Source organism: Sciurus carolinensis, chromosome 7 (genome assembly GCF_902686445.1).
Source record: "Sciurus carolinensis chromosome 7, mSciCar1.2, whole genome shotgun sequence".
NCBI lineage: Eukaryota > Metazoa > Chordata > Mammalia > Rodentia > Sciuridae > Sciurus > Sciurus carolinensis.
Genome location: NC_062219.1, coordinates 133,249,583 through 133,273,113, shown reverse-complemented (window position 1 = coordinate 133,273,113; position 23,531 = coordinate 133,249,583). Strand labels below are relative to the sequence as shown.

At 37.5% G+C, this 23,531-nt stretch overlaps 1 protein-coding gene across 3 annotated transcripts in view; it reads left to right on the top strand.

Moving 5' to 3' along the window:
- The window catches only part of Gmds (GDP-mannose 4,6-dehydratase), a 604,350-nt gene that overhangs the window by 265,692 nt on the left and 315,127 nt on the right, over positions 1-23,531 (top strand). For 2 of the 3 annotated variants that reach the window (XM_047558605.1, XM_047558607.1), the window contains 2 exons: positions 5,855-6,047; positions 6,878-6,982. In XM_047558605.1, coding sequence (XP_047414561.1) covers positions 5,855-6,047; positions 6,878-6,982 — 298 coding nt within the window. The remainder of the gene's footprint in view (positions 1-5,854; positions 6,048-6,877; positions 6,983-23,531) is intronic. The other variant, XM_047558608.1, reaches the window with a different exon arrangement.

The window sequence follows — 23,531 nt, the reverse complement described above, 5'->3', positions numbered from 1 at the left end:
ATTAACTAAGTCTTCAGGCCTCTGAAAATGCAGCTTTTTTTGGTAACTAGTTAGTTATCCTGTACCTCAGATGGTCCCCAATTTAGAATTTTTCAATTTTTCAGTGGTGCAAAAGCAATATATATTCAGTAGAAATGATACTTTGAATTTTGAATTTGAGTCTCTTCTCTGGCTAGTTATGTGTGGTCCTATTCTCTCTCCATGCTGGGCAGTGTCAGTAGCTGCAGCTCTCAGTCAGCCCCACACGGTCACCAGGGGAAACAACCAACACTCTACAATGTGCTGTGTTGCTCAGCCAGAGTGTGCGGTGTATTGAATATGGTTTTGGCTTAAGATGGTGTATTGGGATGTAATCCCATCATAAGTCCAGGAGCATCTGCATTGAGAGGACATAGAAACTAATGGTAAAACTTTTAAATAATTCATTTGACTCTCAGATATAACTGGTTTAATTCAGGAATCAAAGAGCACTTTATGTTAAATACTAGATAAAAAATATTTTCAGCTTTGTGAGAAATACAAATTCTAGGTAGCAGGTATTCAGCCCTGTGCTTATAGCATGAAAATAACCATGGAAAATGTATAAAGGACTGACTGTGACTGTATCCCCAATAGGCAGCTGGGCTATAACTCTAAAAACCCTCAATGTTTTAAGAGTTCATACTTATAAGCTTTAGGAGTTGATCAAGCTATAAAGTAGTGTTTTGACTTTTTTAAAAGGGAAATGAATTTGTTACTTTATGTTAAAAAAAACACTTTGTATACTATATTAATCAGTCTTATCATCCAAAATTTTGATTATGTGATGTATGCCTTATTCTTTAATGCTGGCTTTCTTTTTGTAAATTCTTTTAGCTTTTGTTTATCATGGAATGATTTTATTTCATTGTCAAATTTGAAGGTAAGTTTTGCTGGGTATAAGATTCTTGGTTGGCATCCATTTTCTTTCAGAGCTTGAAAAATGTTGTTCCAGGCCCTTCTAGCTTTTAGGGTCTGGATTGAAAATCTGCTGATATCCGTATTGGTTTCCCCCTGAATGTAATTTGGTTCTTTTCTCTCACAGCCTTTAAAATTCTGTCTTTATTTTGTATGTTAGGTATTTTCATTATAATGTGCCTTGGTGTGGGTCTGTTGTAATTTTGTGTATTTGGAGTCCTATAAGCCTCTTGGACTTGATTTTCCATTTCATTCTTCAGATTTGGGAAATTTTCTGATATTATTTCATTGAATAGATTGTTCATTCCTTTGGTTTGTTTCTCTAAGCCTTCCTCAATCCCAATAATTCTCAAATTTGGCCTTTTCATGATATCCCATAGTTCTTGCAGATTCTGTTCATGATTTCTTACCATCTTCTCTGTTTGTTCAACTTTGTTTTCGAGGTTAAATATTTTGTCTTCAATATCTGAAGTTCTGTCTTCCAGCTGTTCTATCCTATTGGTTATGCTTTCTATGGAGTTCTTAATTTGGTTTATTGTTTCCTTCATTTCAAGGATTTCTGTTTGTTTTTTTTTCAATATCTCTAACTCTTTATTGAAATGATCTTTTGCTTCCTGAATTTGCTCTGTTAACTGTCGATTGGTGTGATCATTCAATGCCTGCATTTGCTCTTTCATCTCATCGTTTGCTTCCCTAATCATTTTAATTATGTACATTCTGAACTCCCTTTCTGTCATTTCTTCTGCCATGCTGTCGCTGGATTTTATTGATGTAACATCTAGATTTGTTTGGGGCATTTTCTTCCCTTGTTTTCTCATATTGTTCAGGAATCAGTGGGTCCTTAAGATATTGCAGATTTCCTCTATCGACTTATAATGTCCTTGAAGATTGCTAGTATATCCCCTCTTATCCTTCAGTAGCCTGAAGTCTTGGAGGAAGTTGATAATGCAGAGCTCCACGAAGAAGCTGCCTCTCTAGGGGTGGTGACCCTCAGGTGGGGTATATTCTCTGCTAGTGGGCAGAGGTGCCTCCACTTGTTGACCAATGGTCATCCAACGGGGAACTAGTCTGTGGGCTGAGGCAAGGCCTGTTTGTGCCTGTGTCTTTGGTTTTACTGTCCCTGTGGGAAAACCTCACCTGGCAGGGAAGACTCACCCGGTGGGGACGTCTCGCTGGTCAGTTCCCCTCCTAGAGGTTCCCCTCAATCTACAACTACCGCCTGGGCTGGGCTGTCTTCCTCTGCAATGTTCCCAGGGGCCCGGACCTACCTCCTGGGCCTGGGAGCCTCGTCCTTTGCAGGCGAGTCTCCTTGGGCTGCTTCTCCCAGAGAATCTGCCCGCAGTCCTGGAAACTTCGCTCCGCCCCTAGGCGTGTCTCTGTGGGGCTCTTCCAGCAAGAAGCCGCCTAGCTCCTGGGACCCTGCTCTGCACCTAATCACCTGGCTATGCAGCCCCTCCTCTGAGCCACCACCTGGAGCCCCGTACAATAGCTCCGAGACCCAGAGACCCACCACACACCTCCTCCTCCGGACAACTGCCCGGTTTCCGACGCAGTCACTAGGAGTCCAAGCAACTCACTTCGGGTCTCCTCCTCCCGCCAACCGCCTGTAGCCCTAGGCAGTCACTCCAAGTCCAAGTGACCCGCCCTGTTCCTCCTCCTCCTCCTCGGGGTAGCCCCCCCGGGTGTTCAGGAGAGGTGGCTCCGAGACCAAGTGACCCACCGTGCTCCTCCTCCAGGCAGGCCACCGGTGTTCAGGAGCGGTCGCTTTTAGTCCAATCAACTCACCACTCGCCTCTTTCTCTGGCAACCACCTGTGGCTCTAATGCAGTCACTCCTAGACCAAGCGACCCGCTGCACTTCTCCTCTTCCTCCGGGCAACCCCCCCGGTGTTCAGAAGCAGTCGTTCTGAGTTCAAACATCTCGCCACGCAGCTCCTCCTCTGGCAACTGCCTGTGGCTCTGATGCAGTCACTCCTAGGTCAAGCGACCCGCCATGCTCCTCCTCTTCCTCCGGGCAACCCCCCGGTGTTCAGGAGCACTCGCTGTGAGTTCAAACAGCTCGCCACGCAGCTCCTCCTCAGGCAGCCACCCGGAGCCCCAGTGGTTGCTCCGAGTCCAAGCACTGTGCTGAGCCGCCTCCTCTACGATGATCCCAGTTGTCCGTGTTTACCGCTCCAGTGGGGGGAGGGGCGTCTCGCCGGGCAACTCTACTTCACAAAGTTGCCTGCGTTCCAGGGCTACCGCCCCATCCGGGACACCTCCCCAACGGGAGAGACTCACCCGGCGGCTTTGAGTTGGTCCCAAGTCTCTCACTATCTCCTCTTTTGAATCTTGCGTCCTGGAGCAACGTGAAATGCAGCCGCCCTCTAGTCCGCCATCTTGAAAACCTCTATGCCTTATTCTTAATGTAATTAGTAAAAATTTGTAGATAGGTTGCTACCCGCACTGTACACCTTCTGCCTCATCTGCTACCTTCAGCTTAACTGCTTTAACTTCTTCTCCATGAGTATGTCTTTGAATAATGATTTTCTTAAGTTCCAAAGATTGAGGGGACATTTTTTACCATGAATATAGCATGCAAATATATGATATGTGCAAATATATCATATTCAGCATGAATAAAACATGCCACTCTACCACTTACTGTAACTTCTTTGTCCTACTTTAAGTACCTATTATTCTTAGGATTAAATAATCTATTCACACAAACTTCTGGAAATGAAGTCTGTCCCATATGGAGGGCCTAAGTAAAACTGGCTATTTTTTTCATGTAGCTGTTATATCCCCAATCTTGAGGTCTTCTCAGTGCTCACTCAATATAGGGTCATTACTTTTCCTGAGAATAAAACAGCCCAGCATCTAGACCGATCAGTCATTGAATAATAATAGCCTTTCCATCAAGTGGTTCTGGGACAACTGGATATCCGTCTAGAAACAGTGAAGTGTTGTACCCCAAACCATACCCAAAAATGTACTTAAATGGAGCACAGAAATAAATATGAGAGACACAAGTATAAAATGCTTAGAATAAATTACAGAAGTAAATCTTAATGATCTCGAATTAAGCAAACTATAAATATGACACCAAATATATAAATGATGAAATACAAAGTAGATTTTTTTTGCTTCACAGCTGCCATTAAGAAAATGAATAGATGACATTCACAGGAGGAGGAAAAGATTGCAAGTTGTATATCTGATAAGGGTCCTGTATCCAAAATACATGAAGACCTTTTTCCACTCAGTAACAAAAAGGCAATTTAAAAATGGACAAAGGATTCAAATACACATTTCTGTAAAGAACATATAGGAATGACCAATAAACATATTAAAAGATGCCTAGTATCATTAGGAAAATGCAGATTAAAACCACAGTGAGATACCACTTTAAACCACTAGCATGACTATAATCAAAAAGACAAACCACAAGAAGTGTTGGTTAGGATGTGGAAAAATTAGAACTCTTAGTCACTGCTGGTGAGAATGTGAAAATGGTGTGGGCACTTTGGAAAACAACCTGGCAGTTCCTCAAAATGTTAAACAGTATAAATGTATGGCCCAGCAACTCCATTCATATGTATACATTTATATATGAATATCCAAAAGAAAGCATTAAGTTAAAGAAGCCAATCCAAAAACCCATGAATTGTATTATTCTATTTTTAGTAAATGCCCACAGAAGGTAGAGATATTTTGTAGAGAGAGAAAATTACTGGCTGCCTGGGTTGGAGTGGGAATTAGGGGCTGGTTAGTGATTTCTATTGGGCACAGAGTTTCTTTTTTGGTGTGATGAAAATGTTCTGGAGTTAGATGGTAATGATGATTGCTTAATGTTGTGATTATATTAAAACCACTGAATCAAAAGCTTTAGAATGGTGAATTTTATGGTATGTAAATTATATCTCAATAAACTATTATTTTAAAAGAATAAAATGGCCCTGAATTTGCCTCTGTGGCTTTGAAAGATTGTGGGTGAAACGTTTTTCTTTCTTGGCTCGCACCTGAGCTTTGTTCACAGGCCCAGTTGATATGACCCAGTAGACTGGGTTCAGTCCCTGGTGAGCAATTTCCCAATTGCCCAAGTAATGCTGTTCAGGCCACAGCTTCTGCTCAGGGGACACTAGAACCAAGAAACAATGAGTGCTGCTGACCTCAGTGGGAGGTTTTTCCATGTGAAAACTGAGATCATTCACAAGGCAGTGAACAGTGACAAAGACTTTCAATCTTGTTATTTTAGAGGATTTAATATTAGGTTGATTTGTTTATTGTGTATAGAGATGATTCAAGAAAAAAGTGTATCAGTCACATCTATTTAAAAAAAGCTAAAGAACTGGAACACATTGAATTATTTTTCAAGACCCTCTAAGAAGTTAGTTCATATGTATATTAGCATATTGCTGTATGCACTGTGCCATATAATAAAAAAAAATTACATATGCTTACAATATACTACAAAGTCATTCTTTCTTCTTAGTTTAAAAATAGAAAGCAAAACAGTCCATTTAAAAATCAACTGTATTCTAAAGCACATGTTCTCAGTCTTCTCTGTGCACAATAATCAATTGGGACTCATTAAAAATATGAAAAATGTGAGCCACACTCAAGAGATTGACCCAAACTGAATTTTTAAGGAACATCTTCTAGAGCTTTGCCCTATGATAAGTAGTGTCCCAGGGTTTCAGCCTAGAATGGGAAGTTAATATAAAGGTGGTTAAACTGTTCTTCACATTAACATAGGTAATGAGTGGGTATTAAAATATTTTCTAGCCATTTGATATTAGAGGTAAATGACATCCACACTCTTATTCTACTGTTAGAAAACAATGGTGTTTCCACACCCACATGATACTTCACAGTGTGTGAAGCTGTAGTCTTCTTCACCCCACGAATCCGACCCCATCTCTGCTCTCTATTTCCAGATTTCCTTTGACCTAGCCGAGTATACTGCGGATGTTGACGGGATTGGCACTTTGCGGCTTCTGGATGCAGTTAAGACCTGTGGCCTTATCAATTCAGTGAAGTTCTACCAGGCCTCAACAAGTGAGCTTTATGGGAAAGTGCAAGAAATACCCCAGAAGGAAACCACCCCTTTCTATCCTCGGTCGCCCTATGGTGAGAACCCGAGTGCACCACTGTCTGCCTGCATGGTGTGCTCTATGGGTGTGGGGGGCGTGTTTTTGCTTTGCTTTCATTCTGTTCATGTCTCATGGCTGAAGTCATTTGGGTGTGAGATTAACATTAAGATAAACTAAAGTGACTAGACTTGTTGAGAAGCATACCTTTATACATTGCTAACAACAAGTATTTGCTGCAATTGCCTCCAGGGTAAAATTACCACCTCACTTCACCAATCCATGTTCATTCAACCCTTCCACATAGATCACTTTAAAAGGAAAATTAGACCCAACATTATTCTTTTTCTAAACTCTCTGAGATTGTGCTAAAGTGATGAGGTTTTATGTTTTATATGTCCCCCATGAAAGTTTTCTCCTGAACCCAAACTCTTAGGGAAAAAAATATTACTATTACATTGTGTATATTTGTAAAGAGACTATTAATGAAAGACTTTAGTGATAAAATTTCAAAGCATTTTGAATGTTAAGATCCCCAATTTTTTCCTTTCTCATTCTTTAGAACTAAAAACAAACAAACAAAAACTACCTAGAAAAAACTTGATATATTGCAGTTGTACACAGTATGGTTGAAACAATTAGTTGGTGAGAGAACAAACTATGGCTATTACAAAAGTAGGAAATTATTAAATATTTCCGAGTGAACCTGATTAACTGCTATAGGAACCTTTTTCTCTTTTGGTTTTGGAGTCATATTTTTTGCTACTTTGAAACAAATTGTAATTTTTGTGATTATTGCTCTTTAAGACAAGTGAAAAACCTTATCTTTTATAATAAACTTCATTTGTCTTTAAAAAATTATTCCAACAGGGGCAGCAAAACTGTATGCTTATTGGATTGTGGTGAACTTCCGGGAGGCATATAATCTCTTTGCAGTGAATGGCATTCTCTTCAATCATGAGAGTCCCAGAAGAGGTTAGTAAATATATTAATTGAAAAGAGAATTTCAGACTTTAGCAGCAGTACATTTTCATATGTTCTGTACACTATGAAAAAGTTTATACCTAACTATTAGAAATGTCAGAAGTAGTAAATGAAGAAATATAAATCTGACCTTGTTTGCTTATAGGTTTGAGTTTTCTTTTTTTAATTCAACATTAAAAACTGGGCAGTGTTCCAGTTTTACCATTTTCATTAATAGGTCTTTTCAAGCTTGTTTTCCAACTAAAATTTCCATGTGAATACAAAGGAAAAAGGAGTAAACTAATGATTCTTTCTGGAAGTTACTCCTGTTCACATAGATTCAACCAATTGGATATTCAGTGGGGTTTTTTGTTTTGTTTTTACATTACATTAAACAGACATCCAGAAATGGTTATGCTGTCAGAGTAGACTTTTAAAGAAATTTGAAATCAGTTCTTACAGTTAGAAGCATCATCAGCTTTTTGTTTTTTTCTTCAGAAAACCTTATTTGTTTGCATCACTTATTGTCTTTTTTCATAGTTTTTATCAAGACTATTAACTAAGCTCTCTGTTCCCAGAATCAGGTTTTAAATAAGAAGCTGTGCATTCCCATCATTACTTCTGATTTAGTGAAACACAAGAAATCTTAATTAAGCAAAACACTCTTTACAAAGGAAGAATTAAATTATCTAATGCCAAAAAGTTTTATTAAATTTCACTATCGTTTAGTCTTGTGGTCTGAGAATAAAAGAGAAACCCAGTGTTATGTGTTGTTTCATATCCAGCAACTAGTAATGCTTTTAATTTTTTTAGTGAAACTTTATGGGATTGTATAGTCACCTAATTAAACCACCAATTCAGAAAGAAAGATTAAAGTGACAGGTTTATAAAGGTATCTTTAGCGTCAGTACACTTTTATTTTACAGTTCCTTAAGTTAAAAATCCCTAGGATGAACTGTTAAAGCGTAAGATGCTAGCCTGTCATTTCTGTTGCCCAAGCAGCCAGAAGCATTTCTTTAATTAATTTGTAGTTCTGGATGTCACTAGTAAGGGGAAAAGGAAAAGGAAGATCTTAGCTGTCCTTACCTGCAGCATCTGGTATGTGGAGCGCTCAAGGAATCTGTTTAGTGAATGGTAATCCCTGCCTCTTTTCTCACAAGCCTGTTTATACACTTTGTTTGGGTTTCTATATTCTCCTCCTTTTTAACTTTTCCTCCTGAGTGAGTAGGGGGACTAATTGTTGTGAATCAAGGTAGGGGAGGGGAGCATTCTTAGGTTTTAGAGTAAAAAGATAAATTTGAAGATAACCTCCTACCTTTATCCTTTGTTCCACCTCATAATGAAAGCCATTTTTTAAAGTAATACTTGTAAATAAGGGCTGGGAGTATAACTCAATGGTAGTATGTGTGAGGCCCTGGATTTGATTTCCAATACCACCCCTCCAAAAGAAAATTAAAAGAGAGGGTGTAAGGAGAAAAGAAAAAGTTACTTCCCTCATATTAACCCTTACCTCTCCAATCCCCCGTGAGCATTCCTTCAGAAATGTTCTATGTGTCTTCAGTCTTTCCAAGAGTAGTTATCCTGTATGTATTGTTCTGCACCTTGGGCTTCTGTGAAATGTTTGTTAAAAATGTGACTTTGTAGCACACACCATTTGTTTTATTACATATCTGGAAATCAGTGTGTTCCATGTTTTTACTCCATTTATGTAATTAAATAATAAAGAAATATAGAGCTATCTGTGAAAGTGATATTAATGCTTACTTTGATAAAATATCCAATACCTAATACTTATAACATTTCTCGAAGCCTAAAAATTAATTTTCATATTAAAAGTTAACCTGAAGCCAGGTGTAATGATACATGCCTATAATCCCCAGTGACTCTGGAGGTTAAGGCAAAGGGATTGCAAATTCAAGGCCAGCTTCAGCAGCTTAGGGAGACCCTAAGCAACTTAGTAAGACCCTGACTCAAAATAGAAAATAAAAAGGGCTGGGGATGTGACTCAGTGGTTAAGCACTTCTAGATTCAATCCCTGGTACCAAAAACAAAAACAACCACAACCAAAGAAAGTTAACCTGACAGCTGGTTCATGACTATAGTCCCAGGGACTTGAGAGACTGAGGCAGGAGGAAGGCAAGTTCAAGACCAGCCTCAGCAATTTAGGGAGACCCTCAACAACTTGGTAAGACTCTGTCTGAAAATTTTAAAGAAGAGAGGCAGGGCTGAGAGTGAAGTTCGGTGGTACAGCACTCCTGAATTCAATCCCCAGTACCGCAAAAATAAATAAATAAGTAAATAAAATAAAAGTTAGCCTGACAGTAAGTTTGTCTTAAAGATTAATTGTGGTTTTCTGAGAAGATTTCCTTGCCAGCCTGAGAATCTCTTAGTGGCAAGACTGTCATATTCTTAAATCTCCAACTTCTAAAACAGCACCTGTCTGCTAAGAGTCATTCAGGGAAAGTTTTTAAATGAATGAGTATCTTATGCTTCATTAAAACTTCATTAACTTGAAAGCTAGGTGATTGGGATGAGAGAACAGTAGAAATTTATAGGATAGTATTGATTTGAGATATATAGTAATTAAAGCTAACAGTTTTGAAATAATAATTCAGTCTGAACACTTTATAAACAGATAAAATTTGTTTTTAATCATCTTAGTTTGTATCCCTAAACTTGCTTTGAGAATTGTAAGTGAATTTGTTTTCTTGAGCTTTTACACATGAGTTGTCTCGGGCCCTGTTATCACAGAGAACAAGTACTGCTTTTTTAAGATAGAGTGCTGGTAAACCTCAGTCTGTTCAAAGGTACAATCATAAATGCCCAACTAGTAGAGCTCAAATCAATGTATTTTGGGGGGGCATATATACATTTTATCTAATGAAAAATAACTGACAAGGTCATTGAGAATCTCTGACTTTAAAAAGTATGGAAATATATTTTTTTTAATATAAAGATATTCTAGACTAGAGGTTAGCAAATTATGGCTTATGGGCCAAATGTAGTTACTTTTTTTGTAAATAAAGTTTATTGGAACATAGCCCGGCTCATTTGTTTACTTATCATCTATGCCTATAGTCTGCAAGACCTGAAATATTTACTGTCTGGGTGTTTAAGAAAACATTTGCTGGTCCCAGCCATAGACTAGAAACTTTCAGTTAAGTTTATTGTGGATTTCTCCCAAAGAAGCAAGGTAGACTTTTAGACAGCTTTCCAACAAATATTAAAGTCAAAGAGTTAATAAGGACTACCTTCAGCTGAATTCCAAAAGTATTTGGTCAGTTGGGGTTCTGTTGTCCTTTAGTACTGTACTTGAGTGGCCAAGTGTTCTAAAGCAAAGCTAATTGTCAGGGAGTTATGGAGTCAAAGGAGCTCGTAGCTGACCAGAGATCTGCAATTTGACTCTTAACAGCAACTCCAGCTCCTGAGCTTTGACATTCTCTTCTTATGTTTTCATTTCACTGTCTTAGTCTTTTTGTCTATTCCAATGTTTTGGGGTTGTCTTTCTTTTTTTTTTTTTTTTTAATTTAAGACTTTATTTATTTAGACTTTCTTTTAATGTCTTTTATCCATTTCCATCCTTTTGGATTTTCTTTCTTTTTAAAAAACTTTATTTACTTTGACTTTCTTTTCAAATGTATTTATGGTGTTATAAGAACTTTATATCTGTAGATGGTTGAATCACCTATACTTGTGTAGAATGAGCAGTTGGAATCATTGATCTAAGTAACAAAGTCAGTGAACCAGTGAACTGAGCTCTGTATCCCTAAGTCAGCTGCCTAGTCGCTCTTTCAGAGAGCAACACCACTGGATGTCCTCATGCTTTAGGTTTGCTCTGCATAAGATGCAGACACATTAGTAATATATTCTACAGGCAACTGAATAATACTTAAAATTTTAGAACTGTATTCTATGAGGTTTGAAAATGTGTATGTTAGCATGCTTTGTGAATAAATATTACTATTATATGCTAACCTTCATAGATACTAACATATCTATGCTTATTCATAAGCATTCAGTTTTTTAAAATAAAGAATATGCTATTCATTTATTAATGCAAAAGATTTTCATGAAAAAAATTACACAAAACTGTGTCTATATATGAAATGTATTTTCTCTCATACTGTTTCTCCAAACTTGGAATTCTTTATCCACCTGGCTGTAGAGCTACACACATCTGTCTCTTTACATTTATACAAACTAAGTGTTCTGTTGGCTACAGATGTGGATGTGCCATTCTGCTAGAAATACAGATTTATATACCCTCTGTTTAGGAAAAATAATCATGTTTCTTATTGAGAACTATTTAATTTCTGTAAGGAAATTGACAAAAATGTTAAATTTCTCTAAAATGCTAAATAGTAATAAGGCTGTGATGTCATGTCAATTATGTAAGCTAAGCTGTGGGAAAAATATGATAAGATTTTTAATTACTGTGAAATAGCTCATAAATAAGGATATTTCAAATAGCTTATAAATAAGAATTTCTTTTAAATATATTTACCAGTAATAAAGATTATTCTGCAAATTAGAACATTTAAAACAAATATATTTAGTGAACCTGACAATAATACTTCTAGTTTTGATTGTTTATTACATTAGAAGGTAAAATCAGGCCTGGTGGTGCATGCCTGTAATCCCAGCAGCTCAGGAGGCTGAGGCAGGAGGACTGAACAAGTTCAAAGACAGTCTCAGCAACTTAGCGAGGCCCTAAGCAACTTAGCGAGACCCTGTCCCAAAATAAAAATAAAATAAAATAAAATAAAATAAAAAGACCTAGGGATGTGGCTGAGTGTTAAGCACCTCAGGTTAAAAAAAAAAAAAAAAGAAGGAAAGAAAGAAAGAAAAAGAAAAACCTACTATTTGTCACTTAGGTAATGTCACCAGCTTGCTTATTGTGTCTTCATTTTTAGCATATTGGCAGAGTATTTTGACATTTGATTAATGCAATTTTGGTGACCTTTATAAAACTTTAATACTAATAAGGTTATATTCCAAATAAGACGTTTACATGATAATTAAGGGGAAACAAAAAAAGATATAATGTACCTTTTAAATGATTAAGTTAAACTTAATTTCCTAACTTTGATGACCATAAACATCATGATTAAAGGGTAAAATATGCATAATATTAGCATTCTTGTTCTTTGAATGTGATTTTTCAGTTTTAAATGTATGGAATTAGCGGGTTGGGTTTCCATGACTGAGATTTCTCCATGATTTCCCCAGGTCCATGTCCTGGTGGAGAAAGTGTAGACCTAGAGTGTGCCTAGTGAAAGTTCAGTGCTGCCCAGTGTATAGTGCTGAAAATGCTGACTGTAAAGAAGGAAGTCAATACAGATTTCCAGTTGTTTAATGAGGATGTTTTTCTTATATTGACTTATCTTAATTTTCTCATCACTTAAAAGGAACAAAAAGTCTGGGTAACATACTGAATGCGACCTCCAGAGTTGACTGAGGAGGTAAAGTTTGGCTAAGTGAACCTACCTCATGGGCCATTAATTTACCAGCAGTGAATCACATAATAATTGACTTCATCCCTGGTTATCTCAGCCTGAGTAAGAAGTCACACTCCAAACAGACAGTGTATTTCTTTTATTCTCCCACTCTTTCTTTTTCTCTGTCTTTAAGTGTTTAGAATGGGGCATTTGGGGTTGGGGATGTAGTTCAGTGGTAGAGTACTTACATACCTGACATATATGAGGCTCTGGGTTCAATCCCCATCATCACAAAAATAAATAAATAAATAAATAAAGAAAGAAAGAAAGAAAGGGGCATTTACTGAGCTCTAGGTAAAGTATTCTCTGTTTTCAGTATATTTTTTTCTTTTCTTTCTCCCTCCAAGTTTGCCTGACCCCTAACCAGTGTTCTCTTCCCCTTGTCACATGTAACTGCACTACCTTCTCTGTGATTATGGGACCTTTAAAGACATCATCACTATTGTCTTCTTCCAGCAGCATCAGCTGCTGAACAAACTGTGTTTCTAGATTTCTATGAGAGTCTAGTAAATACCACTAACAGTCTGGTGCCTGTGCTCATTTTGATTTATATGTCATTTTTTAATTTTTTCCAAATTGAGGAGTCAGAGTAGTTTGGTCATTATCATCATCATCATCATCATTGGAGTGTCATAATGGTGAAAAATATTATATCCATTAGCTATTTCTAGTTTCATTTGATGTAATGGTTTAACCCTCTAAAGGTACTTTTAGAGACATTTGATTACCTTGTCTAACATATATTTCATTATGTGTATATAAGACTTCATATGTACTTATATATTTTCTAAATGTTATATAGAAATGGGTATAATAATCCACTAGATAGTATTCTTTCTTTGAAAGAACTTGTAGAGAATGACCAATTCTGTCAAAATATCTTCAGAATTTTTGAGAGAAAAAGAAATTTACAGATTATTCCATTTCACTTTTTGTGTCAGTGAAGAAACTAATGCACATGAGCTTGAGCTGTCCAAGGTTGTAAACCCACAAATGTTAGCTGAGACTAAAAATAATTTTGGAAAGGTGGAGTGATGTATACACTGTTTCCATGTGTGGAAATCACGTATATATGGATTTTAGGCTTGTAACTGAAGCAACTCAACTGCTGTGAGGCAGGGTGGGTACTTGGACCTTCCAATGAAATAAGTGGAGAAGTTGGTAATTACATTTAAATTCCTCTTATTTTTTGCAAAAAGATATTAATTTTGTTAAAGGAAATATTCCCCTAAGATATTTCAGAGAAATAATAATAAAACCTTAAAATTTTTAATATTAAAATATAAATATGATGTAAAGCATATAACCTATCTTGAAATATCAACAAGAAGCTGGCAATAAGAAGAAATAGAAATAATGTATCTTTAGAAATAATAGAAATAATGTATTTTTAATGAAATACATTAAAAGTCCTGAGGCAATAAGAAGTTATAAAGTACTTTAACTATACTCATAATTAGCAGTTTGAGACTACCACAAATGGATGGTGTGCTGCCTCTGTTTAGATATTGAGCCATTTTTAGATGATATAGCACATTCCTCTAAATATGGGCTTCATAAGAAATCATATATATCAGTCTAAATACAGTATTCACCTCACTGAAAGAATCTGACATTTTAAGGTTCATGAACTTGTGGTTTTGAGTTGTCGTCTTGAACTTTTTTTAGTTGCAGAGTGTTTTATGAAATGTCTAACCATATTTATTATCATAAATTAATCTTCAGAATTTTTTAAACTATAATTCATGTGTGAAATTAACTACTTAAGTCAGTAAAATTTTAAATAATTTTCTCCTTTCTTCTTTTCTAAAGATTATTCTTTACTGCCTTAAGGATAAGGTTTATACTTATGACTAGTGGTACTCTGCTGGGAGTAGGGGAATGAGACAGGAGAAAGTGACTGCCCCCGTGGAGGTATATGGCAATTCTGAAGACATTTTTGTTGTCACAATTGAGGTGGGTTATACCCCTGGCATCTGTTATATAGAGATCAGGGTCACTGCTGAACCCTCCACAGGGCACAGGGCAATCCCTCATAACAGAATGATCCCTCCAGAAGGTCCATAGTGATGGGTCTGAGCAACCCTGCTCTGCAGTTTCACTTCCAATGTTGTCACAGAACTAGACAAATGTCATCTGTAAGAAGAGGATCTCATTTTTCTTTATTTATCACTTTTACTTTGCAGTAAATCCTTCATAAAGCTTTAGGAAATGTCTGCCTTACTGATGCAGAAAAACATTCTGATTTCAGCAGCTTCAAGTGAAGCTATTTGAGCTATAGGTCTCATAGGTCTCGAGAGCCAAGTTGTAACTTTAGGATTTTCCTACTCCTTCAAAGCTGAGCTCTCACTACAGCATCCTGTGGATCCACTGACCTAGTCAAGGTGGGGCTGTGACCCTCCGAAATAATGAACATTTGTGCCTTTTGTTATAACAAGACCAGATCTCTCCTTTGGGAGTAAGCTGTAGAGTCCATGTTCTGTCTTTGGTATAAAACAACTATTAAAAGAGGATTCAAGATTATCTTTCAGTGATGCAATTACAGAAATGTTAGTGTAAAAGGTGTACTGTAAGAGAAAATTTTCCTTTAAAATTCTTTGAATTCATAGATAGTTTTAGGGGATGATAGAATGTATTGTAGAAATTGAATAACTGGAACTTATTTTTATTTAGTCACTAGTGGCAGAAAGTGCTCCTTTCTTTCCATGTAAATGATATGTGTAAATATAATAATCTTTTAAAAAATATTTATCAGTCTAACTAGAAAATTCAAATCATGATGCTATAGAAATATCAAAAAGTATCAAGAATGGGAAAAGCCAGACTCAGTGGTACATTCCTGTAATCCCAGTGACTCAGGAGGCTGAGGAAGGAGGATCATGAGTTCAAAGCCAGCCTTAGCAAAAGTGAGGCTCTAAGCAACTCAGTGAGACCCTGTCTCTAAATAAAATACAAAATAGGACTGGGGACTGTGGCTCGGTGTTCTAGTGCCCCTGAATTCAATCCCCAGTACCAAAAAAAGAAAGAATAGGAAAACCAATATCAACCAGCTCAATATTTTATTTGCATTTCTGTATATCAAAGGTGCTTTGTGATTTTTTTTTTAGATGAGCATAAGAGCCTTAACTTACTGAAAATAAAATTAGCTGTCCATTGTGAAATCCAAGAGATGAAGTAATCCTCCTGTTAGAGTTCAGCAGAGCATTATAGGTTTAGCACAATACCATTTTGTCTGTTCATAAATGGCTAGATTGTTGGCTACTACCTGTGGGCCCACCAGGTTCTGGGTGGCCTTTCTGGTTGGGGCACCAGGTGACATCATCTGGTTTACCATTGCATTTGTAGACTATGATACTCCACAGGTGACATGTACACTTGGCTATCACAATGCTGTCTGGCACATGTTATTCTCTGTGGAGAGATGAGGTATAATTGCTTAAACATGAAAGACTTTTGAAGCAATCCTTGGTCTAATAGAGGTGGTTATTACCACCAAACAAAATGAAGTCCCTCCCACCGACTGATGTGAGACTTCAGGGATTGTCAAACTGAATTTAAGGCTTGTTTTTTTTTTTTTTTTTTTTTTTTTTAATGTCTCATAGTCTATGCAAGATTTATGTTTGAAACCAAACCAGTGACTGTCTGATGTTCACAGCACAACTATCTGTGCTATAGCCAGGCAGTGTGCATAGAGAGCTTGGCTTTCATCAACTCTGCATTTGGGTAAATTACTTCCTCCGACCATAGTTTCCTCCTCTAACTTGAAGAGTACTATCATACCTACATTGTAGGGGCATTGTGGAGATCACTTTCCTTATGGCTTAATTGTATAGGCAAAAGGGGAGAATGTATGTGGGCAAGATTAATACTGTGCCTGCTAGATGTAAACATTCATCTGTTCCCGTTCCCTCCTTTTTTCCTCCCTCTGCCTGTGTTTTCAGCACTGAGTCCTAAAGTATTTTTTTCTTTCCACCACCTATTCCAAGGTGAAAGACCCTGTTGGAGCCAACTATGTTAGTGGAATTCTGGTGGCTACTGGCAAAAGAGTAGAACGTATGTGGATGTATCAGAGTCTGCCAGCTGGAGATGGTCTGGAACTGAAAACCAGGAGTATGTCAGTGATGTTTACAGATGAATTAGGGCAGTCACTGAGACATTTATGAACTGCAAAAAGATAAAATGTAAGTAGTGTTTGAAGATGACTGAAATCACAGGAAAGCCATTTACAGATGAGATTCTGGCAGATAAACCAGTTAACATTTTAATTAGGGAAGTCAAAGAAAAAAAAGATGTGAATGAAAGGATTATGGATAGATACCAAAGGCCTTTGAAAGACTCTTGAGAAATTTAGTGAAACCCTCAAGTATTTTCTAAATGATTCATGTATTTTTATTATTGGCCCTGTGAAAATCTTATATGAAGTACATATGGTTTTGTCAAAAAAAGAAATCACAAACCAGAAAGAAATTCACTTTACTTTTTGGTTATACTAGTAAGAAAAAAGTATGTGCAGTTTTATTTACTTATTTATATATTTATTTATTTATTTGCAGTACACAGGGAATTGAACATAGGGCTTCAAGCATGCTACCATTAGGCTATATCCTTGGTCTAATGATTATAATTTAAATTTCAAAAATTATAAGATGTATTGCTTTTTCCTTAAAAAAACAAAATAGCATCTGGAATCCCCCCCCCCCAAGATTTAGTTTGAATCTGAGCACTTTTTATTTCTCTCTTCAGTATTTGTTATGGAACTTTGCTTCCCTTTACCATTTTGGGGTGCAGGGAATGAAATCCAGTTTCTCATTTGTGCTAAAAGCATGTGTTCTACCACTAAGGTACAACCCCAGCCTCTTCCCTTTTAATTGGTTCAGCTAAAGATAGAGTATTCAACTACTTGATTAAATTCAAGATCTCCTACTTACTAGGTAAGTGACTTTAGGCAGGTTTCTCAATCTCACTGAGCCTCAGTTTTCTCATCTCTTAAAAGGGGATAATAATAGACTGCATTTAGGGTTGTTAATGAGCATTAAAGGAAATAGTGTAAATAAAGTTATCAGCACATTGTAATTATTATCACCACTACTACTAGTGTCTCACCTAGGGAAATAGATGTAATTTGTGCTGCCTCATAGTTTAAAATATAGCAATAATAAATGGAAATAAAAGAGGAAAATGAATAAGGTCTCAATGACTTTTTTTCCTGCATGAGCTAGTGTTAAGTTCTCAGAGCTTGTTAATTTGATAATTAAAGGAGACAAGACCTGATAAAGTAATTCACAGGATATTGAGCATGAAATGTTTAGAAGAAGACTGGTCTGTGCTTCTGTTATTCATGGGGTATTTAATTCCCAGGTATTGTTACATAGACTTTTCTGGTGTGGACAGATCCTAATGATGGATGGATAGAATAAATAATTCCCAGAGTGAGAAAAATTTTGTTAAACAAGGTTTATTTCTGCCTTCTTTCTTTCTTTTTTAATCATCTGTCAGTGTGATTAAGATTTCTTAAAAGGTGTTAAAAACAAGATGTTCATCAGGATTGTTCGCCTATGAGAGGGTCAAGGAAGTGAAAATACAATGATCACAGAGAAGCCCTTCCTGGAATGGTAGGTTTGCAGCATGATTTCATCAGTGGCATGGGGAATCTCCAGTGGTCCCAGCATTAACACAGGTCAGGCACAGGTACACAGAATACAGCACAGGCCTGGCACAGGTGCCTTTTAGGACACTAAAGGTTCATTTGTACCAAATGAACAGACTTCAAAGAAACACTGTTAACTTTTGTTTGAGGAAGATAAAATGTGTGTTGCTAAAAATTTAGGACTTGCCTTCCCCATGCAGACAGCCATAAGGCCGTGTGCCTGCAGAGTACGCAGTACTAGACATAGAGGAAAATTTCCTAAATCTGTGGGCACAGGGAAGTATTCCCCTTGGGAGGCAAATATAAGGCAGGGAACTGAGTGCTTACCTGGCATGCCCAACCCCTGGGTTCAGTCCCTAGAAAAACACACATAAATACACACAGACACACATGTACATACAGGATGGAACTGTAAATATGAATAAAGAAAATACTCTAGTTTTCTTTGCCCACCTTTAAAATGAGCTAATATACCATATGTAGAAAATTACATTTATCTTTCTCTAAAAAATGAGTAGGAGGAGGCGGGGATATAACTCAGTGGTAGAATGCTTGCCTAGTTTGTGCGGCACCTTGGGTTGAAGCCCCAGCACAGTAGAAATAAATAATATGAATGAATAAGTAGCAGAACTTGCTTTTACTGTTGTTTTAATTAAGGTCAATGATTCTGAAATAGAATCACATTTCTGGGCTGGTTTGTGAGTGCAAATTGCAGGAGTTCAGTGCTCCCTGTGAAGTGTGCACGGGGGAGTCCATAGCACCTCTGCTCAGAAGAGGGCTATTGACATATTCCTGGAGTGGTTCTGGCCCTTCTCCTGGAAGCCTTGCCTGGTTGATGTCTGCAGTGGCTGGACCTACTTCCTCCATCTAATGGGTGAGTGTGCTCTTATAGCCACTTTTCACAAAACAGTGGACATCTGCTTGATGTTTTCAGCATGACTCTTTTTCCTTGGCAGGATTCAGAATGCTTCTCAAATGTGAATTCTTAAGCATAAATCCTTTTTGAGGAGTTGGGTGTGCTCTTGAGTTAATAGCTTACAGTTTTGAAAGTTCCACTTGTAGGACTGGTAGCAATACTAATAATGATAAAGGTAACAGAGTAACCAACACTGATTAAGCCCTGACCAGGTGTGAGGCATTCTGTTTTCACTCATCCCTTTTGGTCCTAATGATAAAACTGTATAGTAGATGTCGTTGTATCCATTCTTCAGGTGAGGAGACCAGGAGTTTGGAGAGGTTAGACTGCTTTATCAAAATAAGTTAGGGGTACAGGATTTGTACCCAGGTTACTTGACTCCAGAACCTGTGTGGCTGACCATTACATTATACCATCCCTATTGTGGCCTGTCCTATCTGTCACACTGCATTTCCCAAAATGAACTTTTTTTTCCCAGTCCCATTTAGGTTTGCTGAACCCTAAAAAATGCTAGCACATTTTAAACTAATTAAAATTAATGAAAAAACGAAGTGATGAGTAAAGTATAAAATAAAAGCAAATCTTTCACCTATATTTTTGTCTCAACATTGACATTGTAACTGAACTGGATCTGTTAACTCTGACAAGTTATGTTTTATGATATTTAAGAGTTGCCATATCAGTGGTAAAAGATACTTTCATTTTTCAAAATTCTTTATATTGTTTGTATGTTTATGTGATTATTAAATTTGTTTTCCAAACTTGGAATGGAACCACCATTTGACCCAGCTATCCCACTCCTTGGCCTATACCCAAAGGACTTAAAATCAGCATACTACAGAGATACAGCCACATCAATGTTCATAGCTGCTCAATTCACCATTGCCAGATTGTGGAACCAACCTAGATGCACTTCAATTGATGAATGGATAAAGAAACAACTGTGGTATATATATATATATATATATATATACACACACACATATATATATATATACACACACACGCACACACACACACACAATGGAATATAACTCAGCCATAAAGAATGATAAAATTATGGCATTTGCAGGCAAATGGATGAAATTGGAGAATATCATGCTAAGTGAGATAAGCCAATCTCAAAAAAACAAAAGACGAATGATCTCGCTGATAAGTGGATGATGACACATAATGGGGGGTGGGAGGGGTTAGTGTTAGGGTTAGAGTTAGAGTTAGGGAGGGGGGCAAGAATGAAGGAAGGAAGGACTGTATAGAGGGAAAAGAGGGGTGGGAGGGGTGGGGGAAGGGAAAAAATAACAGAATGAATCAAACAACATTACCCTATGTAAATTTATGATTACACAAATGGTATGCCTTTACGCCATGTACAAACAGAGAAACAACATGTATCCCATTTGTTTACAATAAAAAAAAGAGAAAAATTTGTTTTCCATTGATTTGGTTAATAATATCTGTTTTTAGCTGATTGGAAGAATATTGGGCTTTACAACTCACAGGCTTAACTTTCATGCAAGTCAAATAGGGACCTCAAGAGCTGTTTGTGCACAATCTAAAGTTCAAGGCAAATCTCCTGGGGTTGGGTGGTGTTGAAACAGTTTATTTCCTTGTGTATTATGGTCTAATCGGCATGTCTTAAAAACATATTTCAAGTGCTGTTTTTGCTCTTTACCTGATTTATGGTAGTGAACCTTATGCTTCACTTCCCACTGTAGAGCAGGCTCAGCTTCTCACCATGCTCATGTGAGCCTTACAGCGGGAGTGCTCCGTCTGTGTGCTCATCAGTCTTGTTAGGCCTCTACATGAGAACCCCAAAGGGATGGAGAGTCTTGACGAGATATAGATATTATTCAAGGAGAGAGACTAAGTAATAAGTAAGGAAGTTATGGTTTCCCTTTCTTGTGTGTGTGTGTGTGTGTCTCCCATATCAACCATTATAGCAGTGTTTACTAACTGGCATACAGTACTTAGCAGTGAGCCTTTATCTCTAATTATTCTTGCCCTTGGAGTCTGACCCTTCTTAAAAACCTGTTTCAAGTCCAAATAAAGTATCAGCAACAGTTATTACAGAGGAGCAAGGTTACTTGCTTTCCTTGGGTGAATAAATATCATTTGTACTCATTTGTTTTCAGGGTATTGCATATGTTTACTATTCTGTGACAGGAGAGAATAACAGAAGCCCTATCAGGAGAGCCAAGAAAGATTATTGTGGAAGGAGACACAGTTGCCTCTTTTTTATTTTTTTTTTAATAGACATTGCCTTGTCCTAATTTTCTATCAGATGAAGAATTCAAGTCAAAGGCTGTTTGAAGATTTTCTTTTTTGCAGTCTCCATGCTGGGATGGCTATCAGCCAATACTGATAGTTTAACTTTGAACATGAAACTTATATGAAGTGGCCCTTCTTTTCTTAAATATCGCTGACACTCCTGAGTCAGGAAGGAAGCTAAAGAGAAATTTTAATCCATGAGGTTTAAGTATGAGTATTGTCAAATGCGAGTATGAATACTGTCATTCTGTCAGATAGTTCTATCAATTCTGAAATAAAGCCAAACATACTATAGAATGATGTGGAATAAGTCATTCTTTTAATGCTTATAAGTCACTCCTACAAAAAGGAGATGATTTCAAAAGATTGTATATGTGTCTACATTATCTCAATGTACCTTTCATTCTTATGTATTTTGAGTGTATTTAATGACACGAATTTGCTTCTCCATTTGATCTTTCCTCTGCCCAGCTCATATTATATAGGTGAATGTAGTATACCCACAAACATGAAAACTAAGAGGGAACTGTGCAGTGTGTCAGAAGACAAGTCACCTAGGATAGCTAGATAATTTCTTTGTCATTAACTGGCATATGTGATATTAACCTTGTTGCCTTCTGATGTGCATGTCCTCGGGAAAAAACAAAACAAAACAAAAACGGTTTAAGAGTTTAATCCTTCTTGAGAATCTGAAATTATGGCAAAAGAAATAAAAGAACATGGTTCATTATGTGCTAACTTTATAAATGAAAAAATTCTTACTGTCAAAACTGGTGGATAACTGGGCTTCCCTTTCTCCTTCTTGAGAAAATGTTGATTGAATGTCTGTGATGTATTAGGTACCATATTAGACCCTGTCAGAAGAGACTAAACATAATGCTTGTCTTTAAAAAGCTCACAGTTGGGAGTAGATAAGCTAGAACTCACAGTGAAGCATAATAAGAGCAGGTACACTCTTTTAGAGGGCACTGAAAACACACGAGAGAGGTCCCAGGAAAACCTTTGAAGAAGGAGGTAGTTGGTGAGTCAGATAGTTGGGGAGGAAAGTGTGGCACAGATGTTCCCCACCAAGAGAAGGGGATGTCCAGAGAAGGAGGAGAGACCTGTGCTTGCTGATGGGTCTGCACACAGTAGGATATGGCTAGAGAGAAGTGTGTTGGGGTGTGCAGATGGGGAGACAGCAGACAACAGGTCACACTGGAATCTTCTGGTCTGTTGGCAGCTTATCAGCACTCAAGAAAGTGACGGTTGTGGTTGGATTTGTATTTAGAAACAATAAGCTTTTGGACAGATGTTGGAGGAAAGAAACTCAGGTTAAGAGCATTTGGTGGCAGTGGAAGAAATGCAGAGAAGAAAAATGATAAGGGCCTAAATCAGATGGAACAATTCACTGAGCTGGGACTTGTGCATCTGTCAGGCCTTGATTTAGAAATGGCAGAACTTCACAGTAGGCTTCAGCAAAATAATTGAATAAAGATAGAATATAGTACAGATGTTTTTAAGAATAGGAATGTCATGTCTGCCTGATTGCAAGCACAGCTGGAACCAGAAACTCAGATATCTTCAGGGTTCTTCCTCTCTCTTGTCTGCATTTTTCTTTCTATCTTGGCTCATGTTTTCAAACAAGTTTCTTCTATGAAGCCAGAACTAGAGTCACAGCTTCTTCAGTCTCACCACTGCAGAGGAAAAAAGGGTTTCTCTCTCAATCCCATTTGGGAAAGATCCAGGAAAGGGCTTTACTGACCTGCCTTGGTCAGTTGCCCATTCCCTCAGTCACTCTAACCAGGAGAGTGTGGTTCTTTGGACCATCTTGGGTTAGGCTTTTACTCTTGAATAGATGGGTGCAGTAAGATTGGCAGAGTCAGGCCGTTCCCATTAGGGTCATACAAAGAAAGAAAGAATTCAAAAAATGCCATTTGGTTGAATACAGCCGTTCCAGTTGTGGTCTACTGAGATTGGAGTTGGGAGTGTTTCAAAAGTAGAGTCAGGACCAGAGGAACAGTTGACTGGAGAGTGAGTGAATGAGAGAAGAGTCAAAGGGTTCTCCCATGCCACAGAGTAGGGGGAAGCCATTTACTAAGCAGTGATATCCAGAAAGAGAAGTGAAAGAAGTGAGTGAGAGTTAGAGATTACATCCCCTGAGGTGAACAGGAAGGAGGAAGACTGGTAAATGGCAGGTCTTATCACGTGGTGACCAAGCAGCCAGAGCTCAGCTCTAGTTGGAGAGGGTAA